General features: G+C 38.1%; 1 protein-coding gene across 50 annotated transcripts in view; it reads left to right on the top strand.

Moving 5' to 3' along the window:
• TRDN (triadin) overlaps nt 1–20,376 on the top strand; it is a 974,263-nt gene that overhangs the window by 453,031 nt on the left and 500,856 nt on the right. For all 50 annotated transcript variants that reach the window (XM_089686429.1, XM_089686384.1, XM_089686382.1 and 47 more), the window contains 2 exons: nt 1,170–1,214; nt 4,798–4,848. In XM_089686429.1, coding sequence (XP_089542555.1) covers nt 1,170–1,214; nt 4,798–4,848 — 96 coding nt within the window. The remainder of the gene's footprint in view (nt 1–1,169; nt 1,215–4,797; nt 4,849–20,376) is intronic.

Raw genomic sequence — 20,376 nt, 5'->3', positions numbered from 1 at the left:
TTTTATTTTTTACCTGTGTATTTTTCCAATAAAGATATTCCCTAAACTTCTTGCAGACCACATAATGCATATATGCAGTGGTAAGAAAGGTGGGCCTTAACACGCATTCACTGCGCACATGCTTTGATGGTGGCAGTACACAGTGCAGTCTCAACACACCCTCACAGTTCAGTTTCAGCACATTGAACAAGCTGTGGATGAACCTTTGATTATGTGACCTCTATTACAGCCAATCACAGAAGTAATATGATACAGATGCAAGGTCACTTCCAGGGCATTAAAGCCAATTTAAAGGGCAGCCTGGAGGTTATATTAATAGGTTAACAAAATGAATGTTTACTCAGGAGGACATTTATAATGGAGGCTAAATATCACTCTCTGATCTCCGCTATATGTTGCAGTGTAACACTTCACTGTGGCCTGCATTTTACGGGCCATTTATAAAATGTAAGCCATGCACAGTATAGAACCTATTGTCTCACACTGAATACTTTGCTCTTGAAGCAGAAGAAAGAACTCAATGATTGGAGAAAAGTTAATCGCATGATTCTGACATGTCATATAAAGGTCTCTCCTGTTTTTTTTTTTCTTTTACTACTCTTCCATTCATAATAAGAGTGCATTACTGGCTCCAGAGTAGGTTCTGAAGTACCAGTGGAGCACTAAGCACATTAGTAAAGCACATATCTGTAACTTATAAATGTGTACTACCTTTCTATTTTTTAAACCACCAGAATGACTGTTATGGTATTACTGATGCTTTAAATAGGACTCCTAGGTTTACTGAATATTCTGAAGCAATGTTAGCATTCATTACCCAATCATATGCAATGGAAATGGAAAAAAAAATGCTGCAAAGCAAATTATAATTTGAAAAAGCCATACTCTAATTACCAGTTTGCATTATTTTGTTTATTTACATTTTTTAGTTGCTACACAGTATTCCACTAATTTATCAGTTTATTGCAAGCAACTGTACACAGTTTGGTTAAAATATTGCTTTGCAGAATTTCATTTTAAAGGTTTGTTTAATGTATACATTATTGTAAGTGCATGTGAATAGGTTCTGAAAAATTGTACTATTGTCTTTTATATTGTGAAATGTCAAGAATTTATTCTTGTGATTAGGGTGTATGAGAGTAAACCTTTAACATTTTTTTTTGTTGTAGAAACAGAAACAGGAAAACCAATATCTGTTGAATCCATATTAAAAGGTGATTATTTTTCTACTAAAAAATATTACAGAATAACAACATTATGGCTCAAAAACAATGCAAATTTCAGCTGGCTATAGTTGGATCAAAGTTCAGTTGGTTCACTAAGAACCAATTTTGACCAGTTTGTGGCTGTCCCTGGTAGACAGCTCATAGGCTGCAGCCATTGATCCCTGTATTCTAACAGTAGCTGGAGCAGCTGTCAGAAAAACAGATTCTGTTTTTTTATTTCAGCATGCTGGCTGAATGAAAATGCTAACCATCTATGGCTAGCTTTACTTTTATCTTTCAAAGCATATACCTGAGCGATCGCTGTGAAATCTGCAAATCACTGTAGCAGTGGCAACTGCTATTCGCAGATAGAAACAGTCTTGTGGGTCCTTTGCTGAGCTGCACCTCTTCTGCATAGTAACCATAGGTGATTGCTTTATTGGCAGTGACGCCATTCACAGAATACTGTGATTCTCTGACTGGATGAGGTGGGGATTGTGATGTTGCTGAATCGCCTCTCTACTTTGTCCAATAATAGAATAGCTTAAACAAGTCATTCTGTGAAAGCAGCTGTGTCACACAGGACCCAGAAGATTGATGCTGGATTGCTACTGATTGGTGGTTGTTACTATTTCAATGAATTTCAGCTGCCTAGCAATTGCTTATGTATGAGATATGCATACTTGCATTGGTTCATGCTGGATCAATGTAACTATGCAATACAACTCATACCTAAACTGTAGCTTTAAAAGTAAAAGAAAAAATATTTTAATGTTTATGTATAAAATTAAATTGTAGTTTATTAGGGTCAGCCGTATTTAGACATACCATTTAATAATTAGACACAAGGCACAGATCAATAGAATAATAATTACTTATGTTAGAAAAATCTGGGCTGACTACATGCAATGAAATAATCTAAAATGCAATTGATTGTTATGACAGTTTATCCTTTGCTTTGTATGATACTTTTGAAAAGATGGTCTTAATTAGAATTCCTAAAAGAACACCAAAGGGTGCCAGTCTAAGTGTAGCAAAAAATGTAAATTTTATTAAAATAAAAAAGTGGCATATTACAATTGATCAGTAGTAAAGCATTTGTCACACCACTACACTGCCGATCGGCAAGAGGACTATGTGAAAAGCATGTATATCCAGTCCCACCTCTGGCCAGGACACCTCTGGCTGAGTCATATCAGAACATCCAGAATCAGGAAGCTGGCAAAGGTCCATGGAAAGCATAGACAGCCAAAAGTGATATCAGCAATGGGGGACATATGGGGGTGTAACTACGCATTTCAGAGGTGCCCAGCTCTTTTGTCAAGCTTTTAACTTTCTTTACAACCTTTTTTTTACATACTCATGCATCCACTAAAATTGAAGTTTTCTTATCAGTAATTACTCTCAGCTTCAACCAAACATTGGGGTGAAGTACAGTATTCTGTTCACTCTGTTGAACATCCCAAAATTTTTAGGGTGTCCCCATTGTGAACCACAGAAAACAGTTTAGCAGGTGGAGGAATCTATATATGTAAAAGTGTTATAAACAAACGTTAAATAAAAACTGTGAAGTCCATCAATCAGTCCATCAAACAGTTATTAACTCTCACTATCCTATAATATCAGAGTTCAAGATGTTCAAAAATTCTTCTAACGATCTCCCATGTGCATGTACCTCAAAAAAAAGGAAATAACATATAGTGCATTATCCTTTATATAATATAAACTTAATTCATCTCCCACAATCCAGTGACCAATAGTGATAGTGGTGAAAAAACGGTGGAAATAGTGAAATAATCAGTGAAAACACTGTGTGTGTGAATCACCCTTCAATCCCACACACCAAAAAAATATAATTGCAAACTGGTGTGCACTTCTATTCATAGTAAGGGTACCCTTACCAACATTTCAGAAAACACATGCTTATATCAATCCAACAGCTTTCTCAGGATGAATGATCTCCACAATCCTCCCTGGATTCCTTAATCACACTGATCCCACTGTCTCCAGGCACTTTACTCCATCCAGGGACAAAACATAAGGAACACAATAGTGTAATACCGCCAATAGTAAAATCAAATGACCTTTATTTGAACTGCTTACATCAAAACAAGCCTTTATGCACGTAATCAATCATAATAGAAACCTCACAGCCTCACAGCCATCCAGGAAGAACGTCCAGGTGCTCCAGATCATTTGTTTCCCTTTTCCAAAATGGCCACCGGTCAACTTCCGGTTCCTGTGTGCGTCTTGACGTCACTTCCCTTGAAGCGTTTCGTCATCGACTTAATCATAAGGGGGTGGTTTTTGTTAAAATAGGTGGAGGAATCAGCCAAACTATCATAGAGACAGTAACTATATATTGAAGTTTTCTAAATAGGTACAGAGTAGGGTTAATAATGCAGTATATACAGGGGTGGACTGACAACTCATGGGGCCCCCGGGCAATAGGGGATCATGGGGCCCCTGTGTCCTCACCAACACCCAAAAAAAGCCTATGAAAAAGCCAATAAAACATACCAGGAGCATCTCATGGGGCCCCTACTGACCCCGGGCCCTCGGGCAGTGCCCCAGTGCTCGAATGGTCAGTCCACCCCTGAGTATATACATTACAGAAAAATGTTAATAGATTATGAAGCTGTGCAAACAGGAGTTCATGGGGCCCCCGGGCAATAGGGGATCATGGGGCCCCTGTGTCCTCGCCAACACCCAAAAAAAGCCTATGAAAAAGCCAATGAAAGGTACCAGGAGCATCTCATGGGGCCCCCTACTGACCCTGGGACCTTGGGCAGTGCCCCAGTGCTCGAATGGTCAGTCCACCCCTTAGTATATACATTACAGAAAAATGTTAATAGATTATGAAGCTGTGCAAACAGGAGTTCCTCAAAGCAATGTCTTCATGGATCCTTTCAGACACTAGGTGGCATCACAGCACAGTCTCTATGCAGTAGAAACTATGGAAAATTCACTACTTCAATAAACAGCACAGTACACAAACAGTTATATGTACTCCTCACAGTAATCTGATAGCAATTAGTACTCTGATAGTACTCTGATAGCAATTAGTACTCTGATAGTACTCTGATAGCAATTAGAGGTGTGCTGTCCACAGTGGTTGGGTCTTCCATGGAAGCTGTGTGCTATTGGGTTCCAGCCCAACAGTCTGCACACTGGGACTAACAGCTACACATGTGTATGTCACAAATTTTTGTTTCTTCATATTTGTTATGTTGGACCAATTTGTTTTTGAAATTTGTTTCCATCACTGGCTTTCGTTTTGTATATTCATTGGTCCAGATGGATTCAAAAAACGTTGCAGTTTTTCCAGAACACTACTATACATTCTATATATTATTGAATGGGACAGATTTGAATTGGAAGGATTCAATATTTTCAGACGCTTGTCCAACCCACCAAGAGAAATGTCATGAGCTGATTGGACAATATTGACTGACTATATGCAATACTATATGCTTCATAGTGTTGTCATTGTAAGAAGGTTATAATCGAATTAATGAATTATTAAAAGCTGCTAACCAATGCTGCATGATTTACAGCCAGAGAAAATTAATATGTTTTTTCTGTTTTCCAGATGGCCTGTCAAAAGAACAAGAAGAAGAAGTGTTAAGGGCTGCCAGGCAAGGTAAAGTGACAATACTAGCTTTATCTTCTTAAACACAAATTATATATTTAAATGATTATTTTCACTCCCACAGCATAAAATGTAGCCTTTTACATGGTATAGATCCTCCATGTGGTGTTATATATATTCTTATCTTTTTTTGCATTCATCATATCATGTGGCAGATTGTGAAGTGAAATCAAAACTGTTAAACCAGTCTTTAAGGGATATTTTACAATATTTGTAGCTACAGGACTGCATCGGACCAAATAAAACAATCCCGTTGTGTATTATTTTGCTTAGATCTATGCTATTTATGATATATATATTCTCTTATGAGGTCAGTTAGTTCTATGAGCATTGGTTCTTGAAGTCTAAGCGCCAATTTCAAGACTTTAAAAAATAAATTATTTCACTAATGCATTTATATTATGATAATATTACAGTCAACAGATATTCCTTATGGTTTAATTTATCAGGCAACAGGGTCTTAGTATGCTGCTCAATGAAGAATTACTGTACTGTGGTAGAATATTTTTTTCAACAAGAACACTATAAAACAGTATTTTTACATTGTCTGTTTTGGCTGATCTCTTACTGCTCAATGTGGAGACAGACTGCTCTGCAATTTTCAGTATTAAAAACATATAAAAGCTTTAATTTGAGTACTATAAAACAAGAACTTGTATACTATGCAGACAGTGTGTTTTCACAACTTTTTTATATGTGAGCATTTTCTACACTGCCTTTTATTTGTAGTGTGTTGATAATTACTAAATCTGTGAAAGTTTATTTTGGTGAATTTGGCTGGTTTTCTAACGGCACAAGGTTTGTAAAGACCTCCCTGTGTGTATAAATGCAGTTTATGTATAATGCCAATTTCTCTAACAATGTATCTGGACTTGTTTCCATTCTAACATTTCTGATGTATGGAGAAAAAAGGAATTGGCATTCTCCCCTTGCAGTGCAGGTGTCCCGAGTTTTGTTGCAACCAGCAATTTATGTTTTTTAATTGCTTCTCTTGGTTTCCTTTGGGTTCTTTGATGTTATCCTGCAAGACATGACTGTGATGATAGTGAGATTTAAGAAACCCCAAAACTGAGTGGTGAATGGGGTGTTGTCCTGAGAATATGGGCTCTGAGACACTATATCCAACAAAGTTTTGTATTTCTCATTCATTTTACAGAGGTATTCTGGATTCCTTTACTACCAGTCCAGACAGATAAAATTAAATACACAGAGACCTTCCATTAAGCTTCAAATATTTTTTTAATGTGGCCATTAAGACTTTTTTGCTCTAATCTACACACCCTTATCAGCATTTACACAGATACCATACAACTAGCAGTTAAAGCGGTTTAGTTTACATATTTGTTTACATGATCCAGATGCAGGTAAATTAATCCATTAGCTGGTACCTGTCATGCAATAAACCTCTAGCACAGATGGTATTTGACATCATAATGCCAAGAATGCAAGAATCTAATGGGGCATACTAGCCTTTCTGAAAAAGCCACACACGTGATATACCTCAGAATTAATGTCCACTGAATCCTTAATTATTTCTGTGTAATAATATGTTGGTTGCCTATCCATAAACTATGGTCATTCATAAATATTGATATCATTATAAAACTTACATTAAAAGAGTAGTCAACAAAGTTTAATCAAACATTTCTGCACTCCTACTTCCCACTTCTTAGCCCTTTTGATAGAGGGGAGAGGGAAGGCTCAGTGATCCCCTCTAGAAGGCCCAAAAAAGCTGTTGCATGTGTAGCTTAACAGTACTTTATTTTCCACTAACATAATGCACATATGCGGGAGTCATTCTTAAGGCCAATAACTCTGACACACCAGATCAGAATTTTGCTGCATTGAATTAGATTCTTAAGCAACAAACCAGGTGAAACATTGTTAAGTACTGTTCATTTTTATTCTTATTTATTTTACTGTTGCCTCTTGTCTATTTTTTGTAATGCTTTTTTTCAATAAATATATTGTTTGCACCATTTTTTACTAAATCAAATCTGAAAAATAGAGCTTCATCTCTAATGACCTACTAATATAACGTGTAGATCATGTTATTTACTTATTTACTTATCTGGTATACCTCTTGCTCATCCCCTTACCAGCAGATACATCACTCCTGTGTGAGAGTACCTGCTGAACCCTGCTCTTGCACTGGTGCAAGGTGTCCTTTCTCACCTCCTCTCCATACATGCACCTGTGACAGAAACACAGATCTTTGGTTTCAACTTCCCAAGCTTACCCCTGATTGCCAAGCCACCTCTGTAAAAGAACCTTACCTACTAACAATAGTTGCCCAATGAATAAATTGTTACCCCCTGGATGCTGTTCCTTTTTTGCATTTTGGATTGCCTACAGCTGCTACCCTAGTTTGTTCTGACTTTTCTTATACCCCTGCTACCTTGAGCTCAGCTAAGTTTTCTGATCATAATTTTGTCACTTTATTTTGGTTTGAAGTTTATTCTACAGTAATGGTGATGGAGCACTGGACTACAAGCTTGGTTGAGGTTTTAAATAAGGAGATGCTGGATCTTGTAACTCCTTCCAATAACCATTACTCTTCCATACTATGCTCCTTTCCTATCCTTTGGCACTGTCTCTTTGTTTAGACCAGATAATCTGTCCCATAGGTTCCTAGGGCACTCGGGCACCAGCTTTCACATATTGACTATATTGCACTGCAGTAATGGTCATCTGGTCTTAACAGAGATAACACCCCCACAGCACCCATGATGTGCACTAGTACAGGCAGTATTGTAGTGTGCATGTACTGCTGAACTTATTGGTTTGTGTGGTTGGCTATGAAACGTATGTGCCAGCACAAATGTATGCTGGCTTTTTTTTCAAATACGTATACAACGTAAAACTATATTAAATGTGTATTGTTACAATGAAATGAGATGGTAAAAGAACTAATTTATGAAAAAAAACTATATGCAGGATCATATTGTACCGTTCATGTACAGAAGTTCATTCAGCTACCAATGTACAAACTTCCATGTGCTGGCAGTTTAATTATTTTAATTCTCAGGCAATATGTTGACACATACCTGTTTTTGTATACATTATCAGAACAGAAGGCACAAACGCCTCACATGCTTTTGATGTTCAAGGTGCACAGTAAATCAGACTACAGCATATGCACTGAACATCGGTGAAAACTTGATAGTATCAGGGATCACATTCACTGGGTATCCATCTGCGGTGCACATGCAGGCTCGTGATGTAAGCCTACTGAGGTGATCTATCTCTGCTTTTGATTATTTGTGTTTGTAAATCAGTCTTAAAGTCTAAAAGTGATGGAATAAAATGTGGTAGTGATGTAATGAGAACATAATTTAGGAGGGTTTTGCTAAGAAAACGTGTTCACCTTCGCTATATGAGCTACTTTTATCTGTCATTGGTGGCTAAATAAGGAAGTACTAAATTGTATACTTGATAGGTCATTTAATAGCAGTAATTAACTTGCAGTGACTTTTCTAAACAGTATCACAAACCCTCTGTTTTTGCACATTCACATCTAGCCACCTTACCATTTCTAGCTGTAAATGCCTTAATGCATTTGATTTTTGACAGTACTGAATTGTTTGCATGATTAATCACACTAGAAAACAAAAGTCTTCTAAAAACCTTTAATGAAATTAGTTTTCATGTAGATTTATAGTACTCTATAAAAAAATCTCCCTGATGATAGAGCAACTGATGACTTGCTTATACTTTCTCTAAATAAGATAATAAATCATTTGGCTCATCCCTCTAAAATATATGTTTACTCTGCATAACAATAAGCTAATGTTCTGTATTAGAAGACATAAAGCATAGACTTTCAGGGATAAATTAGGTAAAATCATAAGTCAGATCAGCTGCTGTCATATTGCTAGTAATTAGGCTGAAACCACTGAGGCATTTAATCATGTACTTTTTGTAATTCTGGTACCAAATGAATGCCAGATTTATCCTACAGTTTATTGTCTTGTATACCAGTGCAATAATGTTGTTATATATCAATCTTTAACATAAAAAATACTCCAGGGAAAAATGTCTTCTTATTTTTCTTTTACACATTATTTTACTTTTTGGTTATAATAGCTTCATACTGAGTTGTAGATGGGTAAAGTGATTGCAAACAGTTTTTTTATGAAATAATAAGCATGATAGATTCGCACAGATTGGCTCTGATCCTCCTTCTCTTAATTCCTCCACTGGAGCTTCTGGCTCCTCTTCTCATTGTGCCACCATAAGAAGCCATTTCCTATTGTGGAACACCGGTGGGCTCAATCCTGTCCTTTGCTGCCTGCGTCTGTAGACACATACAGCGTAGTTCAGCCCTGTCCCTCTACTCTCCACTCTCTATCACAGAATGGGTGCTAATGGCTCCCACTGCTATCAATATGCCCTGTGAGGAGTTTGAGATCTGCTGATCTTGGGCACATCACTGGATCAAGATCTTGCTCAAAAAAGTAAGGGGGGAGGAGTGGAAGGGATCCTGCAGCACAGAAGGGTTCTTGGTCTTAATGCAGATAATGCATTAAGGTAAAAATCCTTAAGCCTTTAATTCTGTGCAATTCGTGTATGCATGAATGTAGAATGTAAACACAAGGGGATTTACTGTAGATGGCGGGGAACATAAATAGCAAAGGCCCCTTCATGACAATACTTTTTGGGGCCTACTATTCAATTAGAAGGAATGATTAGGGAATCATTAAGGATTCATCCCACTTCTCACCTGCTCCATAGTAGGAAGTGTCCAGGTGTATGTGGCAGCAGAAGCATGTACGAGCACTCAGCCAATCCCCCATCAAGTGTAAATAGGCCTCTGATCTCAGAAGGCCCTCTTGTTTAAGTCTGTACACAGAGTAGGTCCACCCCAGGAATTATAAATAATCAGTTAGAAAATCTGAATATACCCTTAGCTTAGTGAATAAGGTAAGCAAATTAAAAAAAAAAAACAATCTGCAGAGAAATGAAAAAAAAAAACCCTGAATTTTCTCTTGCATGTCATTGGCTAATGCTTCATGCTAAATTAAGGTTCCTGTAAGCAGTAACATTAGATTTACATGTGTTTTCTTTCTAAAGCATATGCAAGAAATAGGAAATACATAAAATATACTAAAGAAAAATGTATTACCACCTGACAAGCTTAAACCAACTACAGCACCTAAAATAAAATTTACCACCTTTATATTTAGCAATTTGGGTTTAGAAAAATATGTAAAGTGATGTAATGTTATATACTGCAGGTATAGGCATTATATACTGTACCTCAATCAGTATAACACAACCTAATGTAAGAATAACATTCCTAAAAGATCCGCATTTTGCTTTAGGTAAATAGACTTATGGAACTTCAAAAATGTATCCCCACATATCATCTGCCTGCTTGCCAAAAGATAAGAACTATAAAAAACATCAAACAGCGCAAATCAATACTCAAAAAAATTAATATGATAAATAATAAAAATCATACAAAAAACGTATAATAAATATACTATGAATTGAATAGTCCTACTCCAACAAAATAATTAATTGAAATTAATATGGCGAGTAGAGTGAAATTAAAAAGTCCTTATTCCAAGACCCTTTGCCCGTGTTCACACCCGTTTGTGCTGAGATCACATACCACACTCACCAGATAATGGTGAAAAAAACTCCTTAATTATGGGTTTTGGAATCCCCATTCAATTCATGGCCATCTTGCTTGAGGGTGGATTTTTACATGCTGTCATCTATTGCTGACTGGAAGATCCTTACTCTGGTGATGTGGCGTTTTGGCTCCATATAAACAATAAATGCTGATTATATTCCTTTAAAATGTGAGTGGTTTGGTATTTGCATTCATCCTGTTCGAGTCTTGCAGTATTACACTATATACATTTTCTTCTCTGTACCAATCATCTTTTTATGGCGAGTGATCTCTGGTGATCCTGGAGGTTGGAGGCTGGTTTTTAACAGACTCCATCTCTGCAACATCGACAAAATACGCCCATTCCTAACCCCAGAAACCATTAAGCAGCTCATCCACTCCCTCATCATGTCACGACTCGATTACTGCAACTCCCTCCTCACTGGCCTGCCTCACCACAGGCTATCCCCACTTCAGTCGATCCTGAATAAGGCAGCCAGACTCATCCACCTTTACCAACCGCTCCGTTTCTGCCACCCCCCTCTGCCAATCCCTCCAATGGCTTCCGATTGCCCAACGGATCAAGTTCAAAATGCTAACACTAACGTTCAAAGCAGTCCATAATTCTGCCCCAAACTACATCACCGACCTAATATCCAAATACCATCAAAAACGCAATCTCCGCTCCTCACAAGACCTCCTTCTCTCTAGTTCCCTGGTCTCCTCCTCCCATGCCCACCACCAGGACTTCTCCAGGGCATCACCCATCCTCTGGAACTCCCTACCCCAATCCATCAGACTATCACCTACTCTCCTCTCCTTTAGGCGCACCCTGAAAACCCACCTCTCCAGGGAAGCCTACCCCGCTCCCTGCTAATTGTCGATCTCCTCCACTCTTCCTACCACTCCATCCCCCACAGCTTTTCCTCCTGTACCACTCCAAGGAGCAGGGCCCTTGAACCCCTTGTGTATCGCATTGTATTATTATTGTACTGTCTCATGTATTGTCTCCCATTGTAATTTACAGCGCTGAGCGAACTGTTGGCGCTTTATAAATAGTGTATAATAATAATACCACGGTTTGGAGTTCTGAGGCATATATCTATACTTGCATTGATGGAGTTCTTAAACCTGGTGATAGGAGGCTGAATTGAATGGGTCTAGGATTCCAAAACCCATAACTAAGGCGTTTTTTTCACCATTATCTGGTGAGTGCGGTATGTGATCTGAGCACAAATGGGTGTGAACATGGGTCAAGAGTCTTGGAATAAGAACTTTTTAATTTCACTCTACTCGCCATATTCATTTCAATGAATTATTTTGTTGGAGTGGGACTATTCAATTTATATTATATTTATTCTAAGTTTTTTTTGTATAATTTTTATTATTTATCATATTAATTTTTTGAGTATTGATTTGCGCTGTTTGATGTTTTTTATTGTTGTTTTATTAGTGTTTACACTAATGAGCAGCAGCATTTATTTAGGAATTATCTCACTATTTTTGGCGCTGGCGATTTTTTTGTATATAAAAGATAAGAACTGTTGCAACTTTGAGCTTTGTGAGGATAAGTTAGGTTTGGCTAGCCACAGCCAAACCGTGCTGCTCTTTTGCAGACCTTTCTGGCTGTCATTCATTTTTTTGGTACCCTAGGTCGGGACAAGAGGTGGGCTGAAGGGTCAGCTGGATGCAATGGTTTTACTGTAGGGATGGGGGCACCTTCCTCCTGTTACAAGGCTGACAGGAGCAGTGACAGCGGCAGTGATTTGGACAAGCGATTGACTGCTGGACATAGGATCCCCTAAGCTTGCACATAATAAACGGGGAGGCGGGCACAGTTTTTAATCTTTTCCCTGGGTGCTGGATGACCTATTCCCAGCACTGATGGCACCCCCGTGCATATTAAAACACAGCTTTGTGCAAAGCATCATGTGCTTGTGTGTTTTAAAAAAGGCACAGGAAACTTTTTCTTGCATCAAATGCAGGAGCAACAGCCTATTCAATTGAATGGGCTGCATTGCCCACATAAACAAGGCTCACAGAGCTACTTAGGTGTGGACCTAGCCTAAACAATCTGTATAAAACCTAAAATGGTTGGTCACACAGCAGGCTTAGTAAGGAAATGAGAGAGAAGTCAAGAAAAGCAGTCTACATATTTCTAGTCATCAGTATTACACAGCAGTCATCAATACAATCATCTGGACTCTAGGCTATGAAAGCAGCCCAGAGCTGACATTAGTGTGAATTTGTTCTATTTACAGCCAAGGTCTTCAAATGGCTAAAAATAATATTCATTAAAAACTCAAGAAGTAAGATTTGATATCAGAGCCACTAATAGTTAGCCACAGACTACATCTTTTTGGATTCATCAGAAATCCAGGACTGCTTTCAGCTTGCTCAGTTTTGAGTGCCATATTCCTTTTAGGTGTGATAGTGTAATATTGAAAGTGAATGAAGAATCAGAGAAGGATACTATGTGAGAATCAAGGGCAGTAGGTGTACACAGGACAGAAATATTGCCAGTCTTGATGATACTGTTGCCATAAGGCTACAGACTTGTCACCAAATAACTGCACGGATGTGGAGAAAAAGACTAGCATCACAAACACAGAAACACACAAATCAGCCATTCTTGACTTTTTTAGCCTGGAGGAAACTTTAAATATATTCTAAGTCTTGAAGAACCCCTGCTACAGATCACATTATAATTATCAGTAAATTGTAGATATAATAATAAATAAAATAATGAAGAATGTGGCATACCTAGAGTATTACAAGCAGAAACTAAATGTGTTTTATACATTAATGGTGTGTGGGGAAGGGCTACCCTACATTGGTGTCAGTTTGAGATGTGCCCTAACTAAAGTAAGTAGTCAATGGGAGGAATGTCTGTTTAATTTGTTGATTCAAGTGAAGACTATTTCCCTTACAGACAGTTAAAATAATCCGTGTCAGTGGTTACTTAACTGAGAGATGAGAAGAGAAACTTCTTTGGGCTCACTCCACTGGCTCTACAAAGTGACATCAGCCCCGAAACTATATAGGCACCAATAGGCAGGAGATCAATCTGCCACTGCTCAAGCAAACCCTGGCAATTTCTGGAAAACCATGATTCAGAAAGGCTGACATAAACCAATATAAACTTTTTTTCTTCAGCAATACACCCTTTTCTTAAAAGGAAACTATAGCATATTTTGGTGAGTACACATTTTAAATTGTCAATCTGCAAAATATTGATCTTATTGTATAATACTTTCTACCAGCCTGTAGCCAGCTTTGCTACCATAAAACTAGTGTATAACAATTATCACCATAACATGTCAAAAGCCAAAAACTAATTAAATGTTTTATAAATAGTAACTTGGAAATTGATCTGAATATCATGTAAGGCATTCATTATGCTTTATTAAAAGAGTAGAGATTGTTCACTTAGGGAAATATAGTAAGTGTTCACTTAGCTTAGTCAATACAGTGATTAAATGTTTGCTTTTATTACCTAATCATCAAGGGAAATAAAAAACAGGACTTTTGCCTGCACCTGATTGGATGACTGAAGTTAACACAGCTTTGCATAGTGAATATTCTCTACTCCTTTAATAAATCATTCCTTAATTTGAGGCTTCTTAGCTCCTGTTAGAAACGCTCCTACATTTGCATTGTAGGAGGTTTCATATATCACACAGATGTAATACTTTATGGGCAGGGTTGGAGCTTCCCCTAGGCTTGTTACAGTATTTTAAAGAGATTTTGAATGTTTAAGGTTCCACTTTAAGCATTGCTAAGAATGCTTCAACCCACCAGATGGAATTTGTTTTCTTTGCCCCTGCCCCTTAGGGCAGTGCCCAGCCCATCATGCCATTTGTTTGACAGCCCATAGCATGTTATCCTAGAAAATGGTTATTAACATTGGTTTTGAGTTTGAATTTGGCAATTGAAGTTTAGTCATGTTCACCGAACCTGCCCTGAACTGAACCCAGGTATGTTTTCACATCACTAATTTTCCTAATAGATATGCACATTTCTGTGACCTCTAGTATGGTTTGTGGCAACACCCAAAAAAGTTCCAGAACCATTTTTAGGTATCGCGCATACAGCAATTTTGTGTGTGCGATTGTGGTGCATTTGTTGTGCAGATCACAGCAAGAACATCCTGCGTTTTCAGGTGCCATTAAAATGAATGGTACCTTGACAAACGATTGCGTGTTTTCACATTGTCACACCATGTTTTCAAATCCTGGGCAGAATCGCAGCGATTCTGCCCATGATTTCAAACACTCTAGTGTAAATACTGCCTAAGATTGCAATCGTTAAAAGTCTGAATGACATTGTGTTGGCTTACACAAGTGTTTGATGTTTACACAGTAAATGTCAAACATAACATCTAACATATTTGTTTGAACACGGGGATTAATAAGAAAGGGTATTTTTTTCTGATTTCATGAATATAAGGTTAATCACAACACCACCCCCAATCAATCAGAGAACCCCCACCAACCACAGCACCCCCACCTACCACAGTACAACCTCCCATCATCCAAAGCACCAGCACCATAAGTCAGTCACAATGCTTCTCTCCATTTCAGTGCCCCCTACCTGTCTGCACTTTACCTAGCCATCTGTCAACCTGTATCACAGCCCCTTCCTGTAGCAGCTGTACCCCCCCACCATCAATCATAGCAGCCCCCTCTACCAGTCAGTTACAGCTGCGCTTGCTCTTAAACACAGGTCCCTCTAGTGCAACTAGTGTACCCCTCATGTATCCCTCCAGTCATCACACAATACATTCAGTTTGCATTTACTTCACTACTGATGATTGGCAAGAAGGCAGAGTTATTGGGAGATACATGCAGTCTTATTGGCTGAAGGAGTTTTCAACTCCTGATTGGCTAAATTGGGGTGAGTTTTGTCAGTCTGTAGGCTGCTGTTAGGGGACCCTGGAAATGAGTGCTGGACATTGCTGTACCATGCTCCTGTGCAGCTGGCATTGAAATGCATCTGGTTATTTCCTGGTCCCTAACAAGTGATGTGGCCACACATAGAGAGCTGGGCCCCAGAGGTCTGTAGGTAAACTGTAAGGTTCTGTAGGCTTTTTCCAAGTCCTATGTCAGCTTGCTGTGAATTTGTGATTTTATTCAAGATGTCATCAAGGTAGCACTGCAGATGGGCTAAACATCTGACTTTCAATATGTCTGTACTAATGGGACAAATGCTTTTTAATTTCTGATTATTTCAGCATCAGCTTAAAAAAAAGGACTTAAAGCATGCCTAAAGCTCCCCTCGCTCCCACACAAGTGTCAAAATCTTCTCCCCAGCTTTTATTGTTGTTCATCCATCTTGATTGGCTGGCAATGAATAATATAACTCTTGCATATTTGCACAGGAGCGTGTTTTCCTGCAGAAGAGACATAGCATATCTCCTTTACTATAAAGAGCCTGTCTGCTTGCAGTTTTTTATTTGTACACTTTAGTTCTGCTTTAAAGGCTCATTTGCAGTGTGTTTGTGGTGTGTTTTTTGGCATTAATTAATTTGTATTTAGATGCCAATACTGTGCATTCTGGTACTTTCCAGTGCCACTAGTGTGAATATCTCTGATCAAACAATCAGAAACAGACTTCATGAGGGTGGCCCGAGGGTCCAATGTGCTTTTCATGGATGAGAGCAGGTTCACCCTGAGCACATGTGACAGGCATGAAAGTGTCTGGAGAAGCCATGGAGAATGTTATGCTGCCTGTAACATCGTTCAGCATGACCATTTTGGTGGTGGGTCAGTGATGGTCTGGGGAGGCATATCCATGGAGGGATGCACAGACCTCTACAGGCTAGACAATGGCACCCTGACTGCCATTAGGTATGGGAATGAAATCCTTGGACCCAGTGTCAGACCCTACACTGGTGCAATGGGTACTGGGTTCCTCCTGGTGCACGACAATGCCTGGCCTCATGTGGTGAGAGTATGCACTCAGTTCCTGAAGGATGAAGGATTTGATAACATTGAACACTCGCCTGACCTAAATCCAATAGAACACCTCTGGGATATGTTTTGGTCCATCCGACACCGCTAGGTTGCACCTCAGGCTGTCCAGGAAATACTGCAAAGTGAAACAAAAATGAGAAGCGCACCAACCTTGCTGATTACCTCAGTAACCAAATTTATTAATTAAAGAATGGTACTCAAAAACAGCGAATAAAATCAGGCATGTAGTCCTCAAAGGGACTTCAGAGATAGAGAGCCAGCACGAATCCCATCATGGGGGTAGACACTCAGTACAGCTGACACGTTTCGAAGGACATGCCTTCTTCCTCAGAGCTAATTAATAAATTTGGTTACTGAGGTAATGCACAAGGTTGGTGTGCTTCTCGTTTTTGTTTCACTTTGCAGTATTGGTTGGGCTTCCCCAGCCTTGTTTGGAGCTGCAATACCTTTAATACGCTGGTGGTCGCCTTTTTCTGGTTTTGGTTCCATCTACTCGCCACCGGCCTGGGTCCTAGAACGCAGGAGAAATCGCATCTGGTCTATTGTCCAGGAAATACCCCAGGATACCATCCGTCGTCTCATTAAGAGCATGCTGTGATGTTGTCAGGCATGCATACAAGCACATGGGGGCCATACAAACTACTGAGTACCATTTTGAGTTGCTGCAATGAAATTTTAGCAAAATGGACTAGCCTGCTTCATCATTTCTTCACGTTGATTTTGGAAATTATATGTGTGGTAAAATTTGAATTTTCAAATGTATACATACACCAGTATGCAATATGATGACCCTTTTTTCTGTTCACTGGCAGAAGAATTTGATAAAGGCATAACAACCATTTCCGGGTGGTAATTTCCTTAAGAACTACTTTTGTGTAATTCAGGCAAGATTTGTTCAAGTGTCAGTGCTAAATGTAAACAAAGGGGTAACAAAGTAAACTGGACCTGATGGGGAACTAGTCGCTAAGTTCTCCATCAAGCTCTGCCCACCCTTAGTACAAAACCTTTCAGCAGTGCTCCTGTCAGTGTAATGCATGCACAATCCAAGCTCTGTACCTGTCTCAAATATGTACTTGAGTGCAAGTACCAATACTGATGCTATACCCTGATGGGATTTTAAAGCGTACTTTCGAATTCCTCTGCCTGTGATGATAGAACACAAGGACCCTCTTTTTATAGAAGCAAACAAATTTGTCTCAGGTGTGACCTGTATGAGAAATGTTCTTCACCTTATCTAGTGGCCCAGATTTTTCAGACCAGTGCAAACAGAACAGAAATGTACAATCCTTTTCCCTACGTTGAATTTTTAGTGCTCATACTATAAAACTTTACTATGGTCAAGTGAGGATAGAACTTCTCACCCACAAAGCATTTTTGGGTCTTATGTAGCAGTAACCAAAGGAATGATTCTGTGAGAAAAATATTTAACAAATTCCTTTGGCAATATATGGAGCAAACTGTATAATCTGTGTTCCCATTATGATATACCAGGTTGATATACCAGATCTGTCTTCAGGGAACTTAATGCTACAAACCAGTAGAAAATCAAGAGACCGTAATTTACTTAATAAGGTGTACTGTATATTAATGCTGTCTGTAGCTGGGTACACATCTCAGCAAGAATGACAGGTGGTGAGATATATGCGTATCCATGAATGCAGCTGGAATTCCCTGTAGTCTTCTCTCTGACGGTTGTAAGCTGTGTAAATTCTGTGAAATTCCAGTATGCTACTTGTTAGACAAAATCAGAGAAAGTTAAGCGCTTGTACATTCAAAAGATTTTAATAATTTCATCTTTAAAAAATGTACCCCATTGATTGAAAAGAGGTAATAATTTCATAGGTGATATGGAACATTGTTTTGTTAGATCAGCAACCATACTGCAGAATATACATTTGTTTTATTGATTGTTTTTATTGATCACCGATAATGATTGTACAATATTTGCAACAATGTTTCAAATGTCAAAATCACCAACAATATTAGAAGTACAAATAGGGAAATATGATTGCTATTAGTTCAACAGTATTTTTTGGTATCCCTAACACATAAGCTATTTTCACTGCTAAATGATATTGCCAATGATCTCATGTCTTATAAGTACAAACTACCAAAAGCTAATATTTTAGTTTTTTAGAGGTTAAACCACAATTTCTTTTGTCATTGGTTTTAAGATGCAAGTGTGTTCCCAAGTCTTTTATGAAAGAATTCTATAATACCTGTTGGATTTTAATTTAATGCAGTTATGGGGACTGCAACAGAGGGGCCGAGTACAAGTAGAGGTGGAGCAGAAACAGAACTAGCAACTATAGCAGAGAGATCAGAGTTCAAAGAGATAAGAGGCCAGGGCATGACTCGGCTCTAAATACTCTATCTATAATTGAGACATCCTGTTTGCTAAGGACTAATCATTTTAACAATCGCTAAAATGATTAGTGATTAGTTTAGTTATGAAAATATAAGCTGAAATCTAAGCTTTAAATCTATCCTAAAAGAGTAATACAAATTAATGGGGGCTGAGGTTTTACCCACCACACAGTCGACGGGGGAATCCCTCCTGCAAAGCCATTGTGGTGTTGGGAAAACACAGTGATTACTGCTTGCAACTATAATAGCCATAACCAATAATAGCATGTAAAACCCAATGGGCTGGTCGATCATTCAATCAACTTGGGTACATTCAGCCTGCCCATAAATGGGTCGAATCTCCGCCAGTCCCTTCTGATCCAGCTGAGATTCAAACTGTCTGTGGCCACGTTAAGCATGGTTAAGATAGGGAGATTCAGCAAGCCTCATTGTTATAGCCTTCCCATGTACATATATATATATATACAAAATATATGAAGAAACAACCCGTTTAAAATACTATTACATATTGATAATTTTCATGACATTAAGCTAACCTATTTTATGTGCATATCTAAAGACTGTAATTCCTTTTTAAGAAGAGATAAGAAAAAACAGAACCTTTTAAAGCAGATTTAGTAGTGAAAACAAGGCCTGATAATGATCTGTGCTCTGTAAAGCCATAATCACTGGTAAGTATTTTATTATTAGCATTGCCATCCAAAATTACATATGTTAACATGTTTGAGCACCATTCTGTATGTGGTTTTAGTTGTATGTTTTTCTTGTGTGTTGTTTGCCAATTAATTATGTGTGTGACTAATTTTTGGGTCAAAATTAGTGTTTCATGTACAGAAATTGAATGTTTTGTTTTACTTACCTCCCTCTTGGATCCACATCATTTCCTATCATATCACTTCCAGCATATCTCCGGAAAGCACCTGGAAAATTGCCATCGGCAGGGTGAATGCTCCTTACTCTCTGCTGCGTTTGTACTCCCATAACCTGTTTCATCAAACCCCGGACCTCATCATTGGAAATGTCTACCCATGGCTCCAAGAAGGAGAGGGTGTTGTCTATTTTGTTTCTATTTATTTAATATACAGTATAATGTAACTTTGGAAATTATGCTAAATAAAATGTTGCTATTGTAATTTTTGTCTGATAAGGTGTCTTGTATTTTTTAAACACTTCCAGCTGAGAAATCCTGTGTTTAGCTAGATTTACAAGCACATTTATTGAACATTGAATACTAACCTCAGCATAACTGTATGAATGCAATTACCTTGTTTAGTTTTGTGTTTTAATGTATCACATATATACTTCTACAATGTCTTTTTTTTGTCTTTTCATTTAATCCATAAACATTAACAATTTGTTTTACGCTTCCACTTTTTGTTTTGTAATCACCCCTATAGCTTATTGCTTATTTTTGAAGTAGAACTCCACATTTTTGTTAAAAAAAAAAAAAAAAATATATATATATATATATATATATATATATATATATGATGAATCTAAGGCAGGGCAGAGAAATTAACAAAACTCAAAATCTGTACTCCCACTCCAACCCCTAGT

The sequence above is a fragment of the Staurois parvus genome, unplaced genomic scaffold (assembly GCF_062004578.1).
Source record: "Staurois parvus isolate SC_StPar_1 unplaced genomic scaffold, SC_StPar_1.0 ptg000397l, whole genome shotgun sequence".
NCBI classification, from domain to species: Eukaryota; Metazoa; Chordata; class Amphibia; order Anura; family Ranidae; genus Staurois; species Staurois parvus.
The sequence above is the reverse complement of the archived record's forward strand: the minus strand, read 5'-3'. Positions and strand labels throughout refer to the sequence as shown.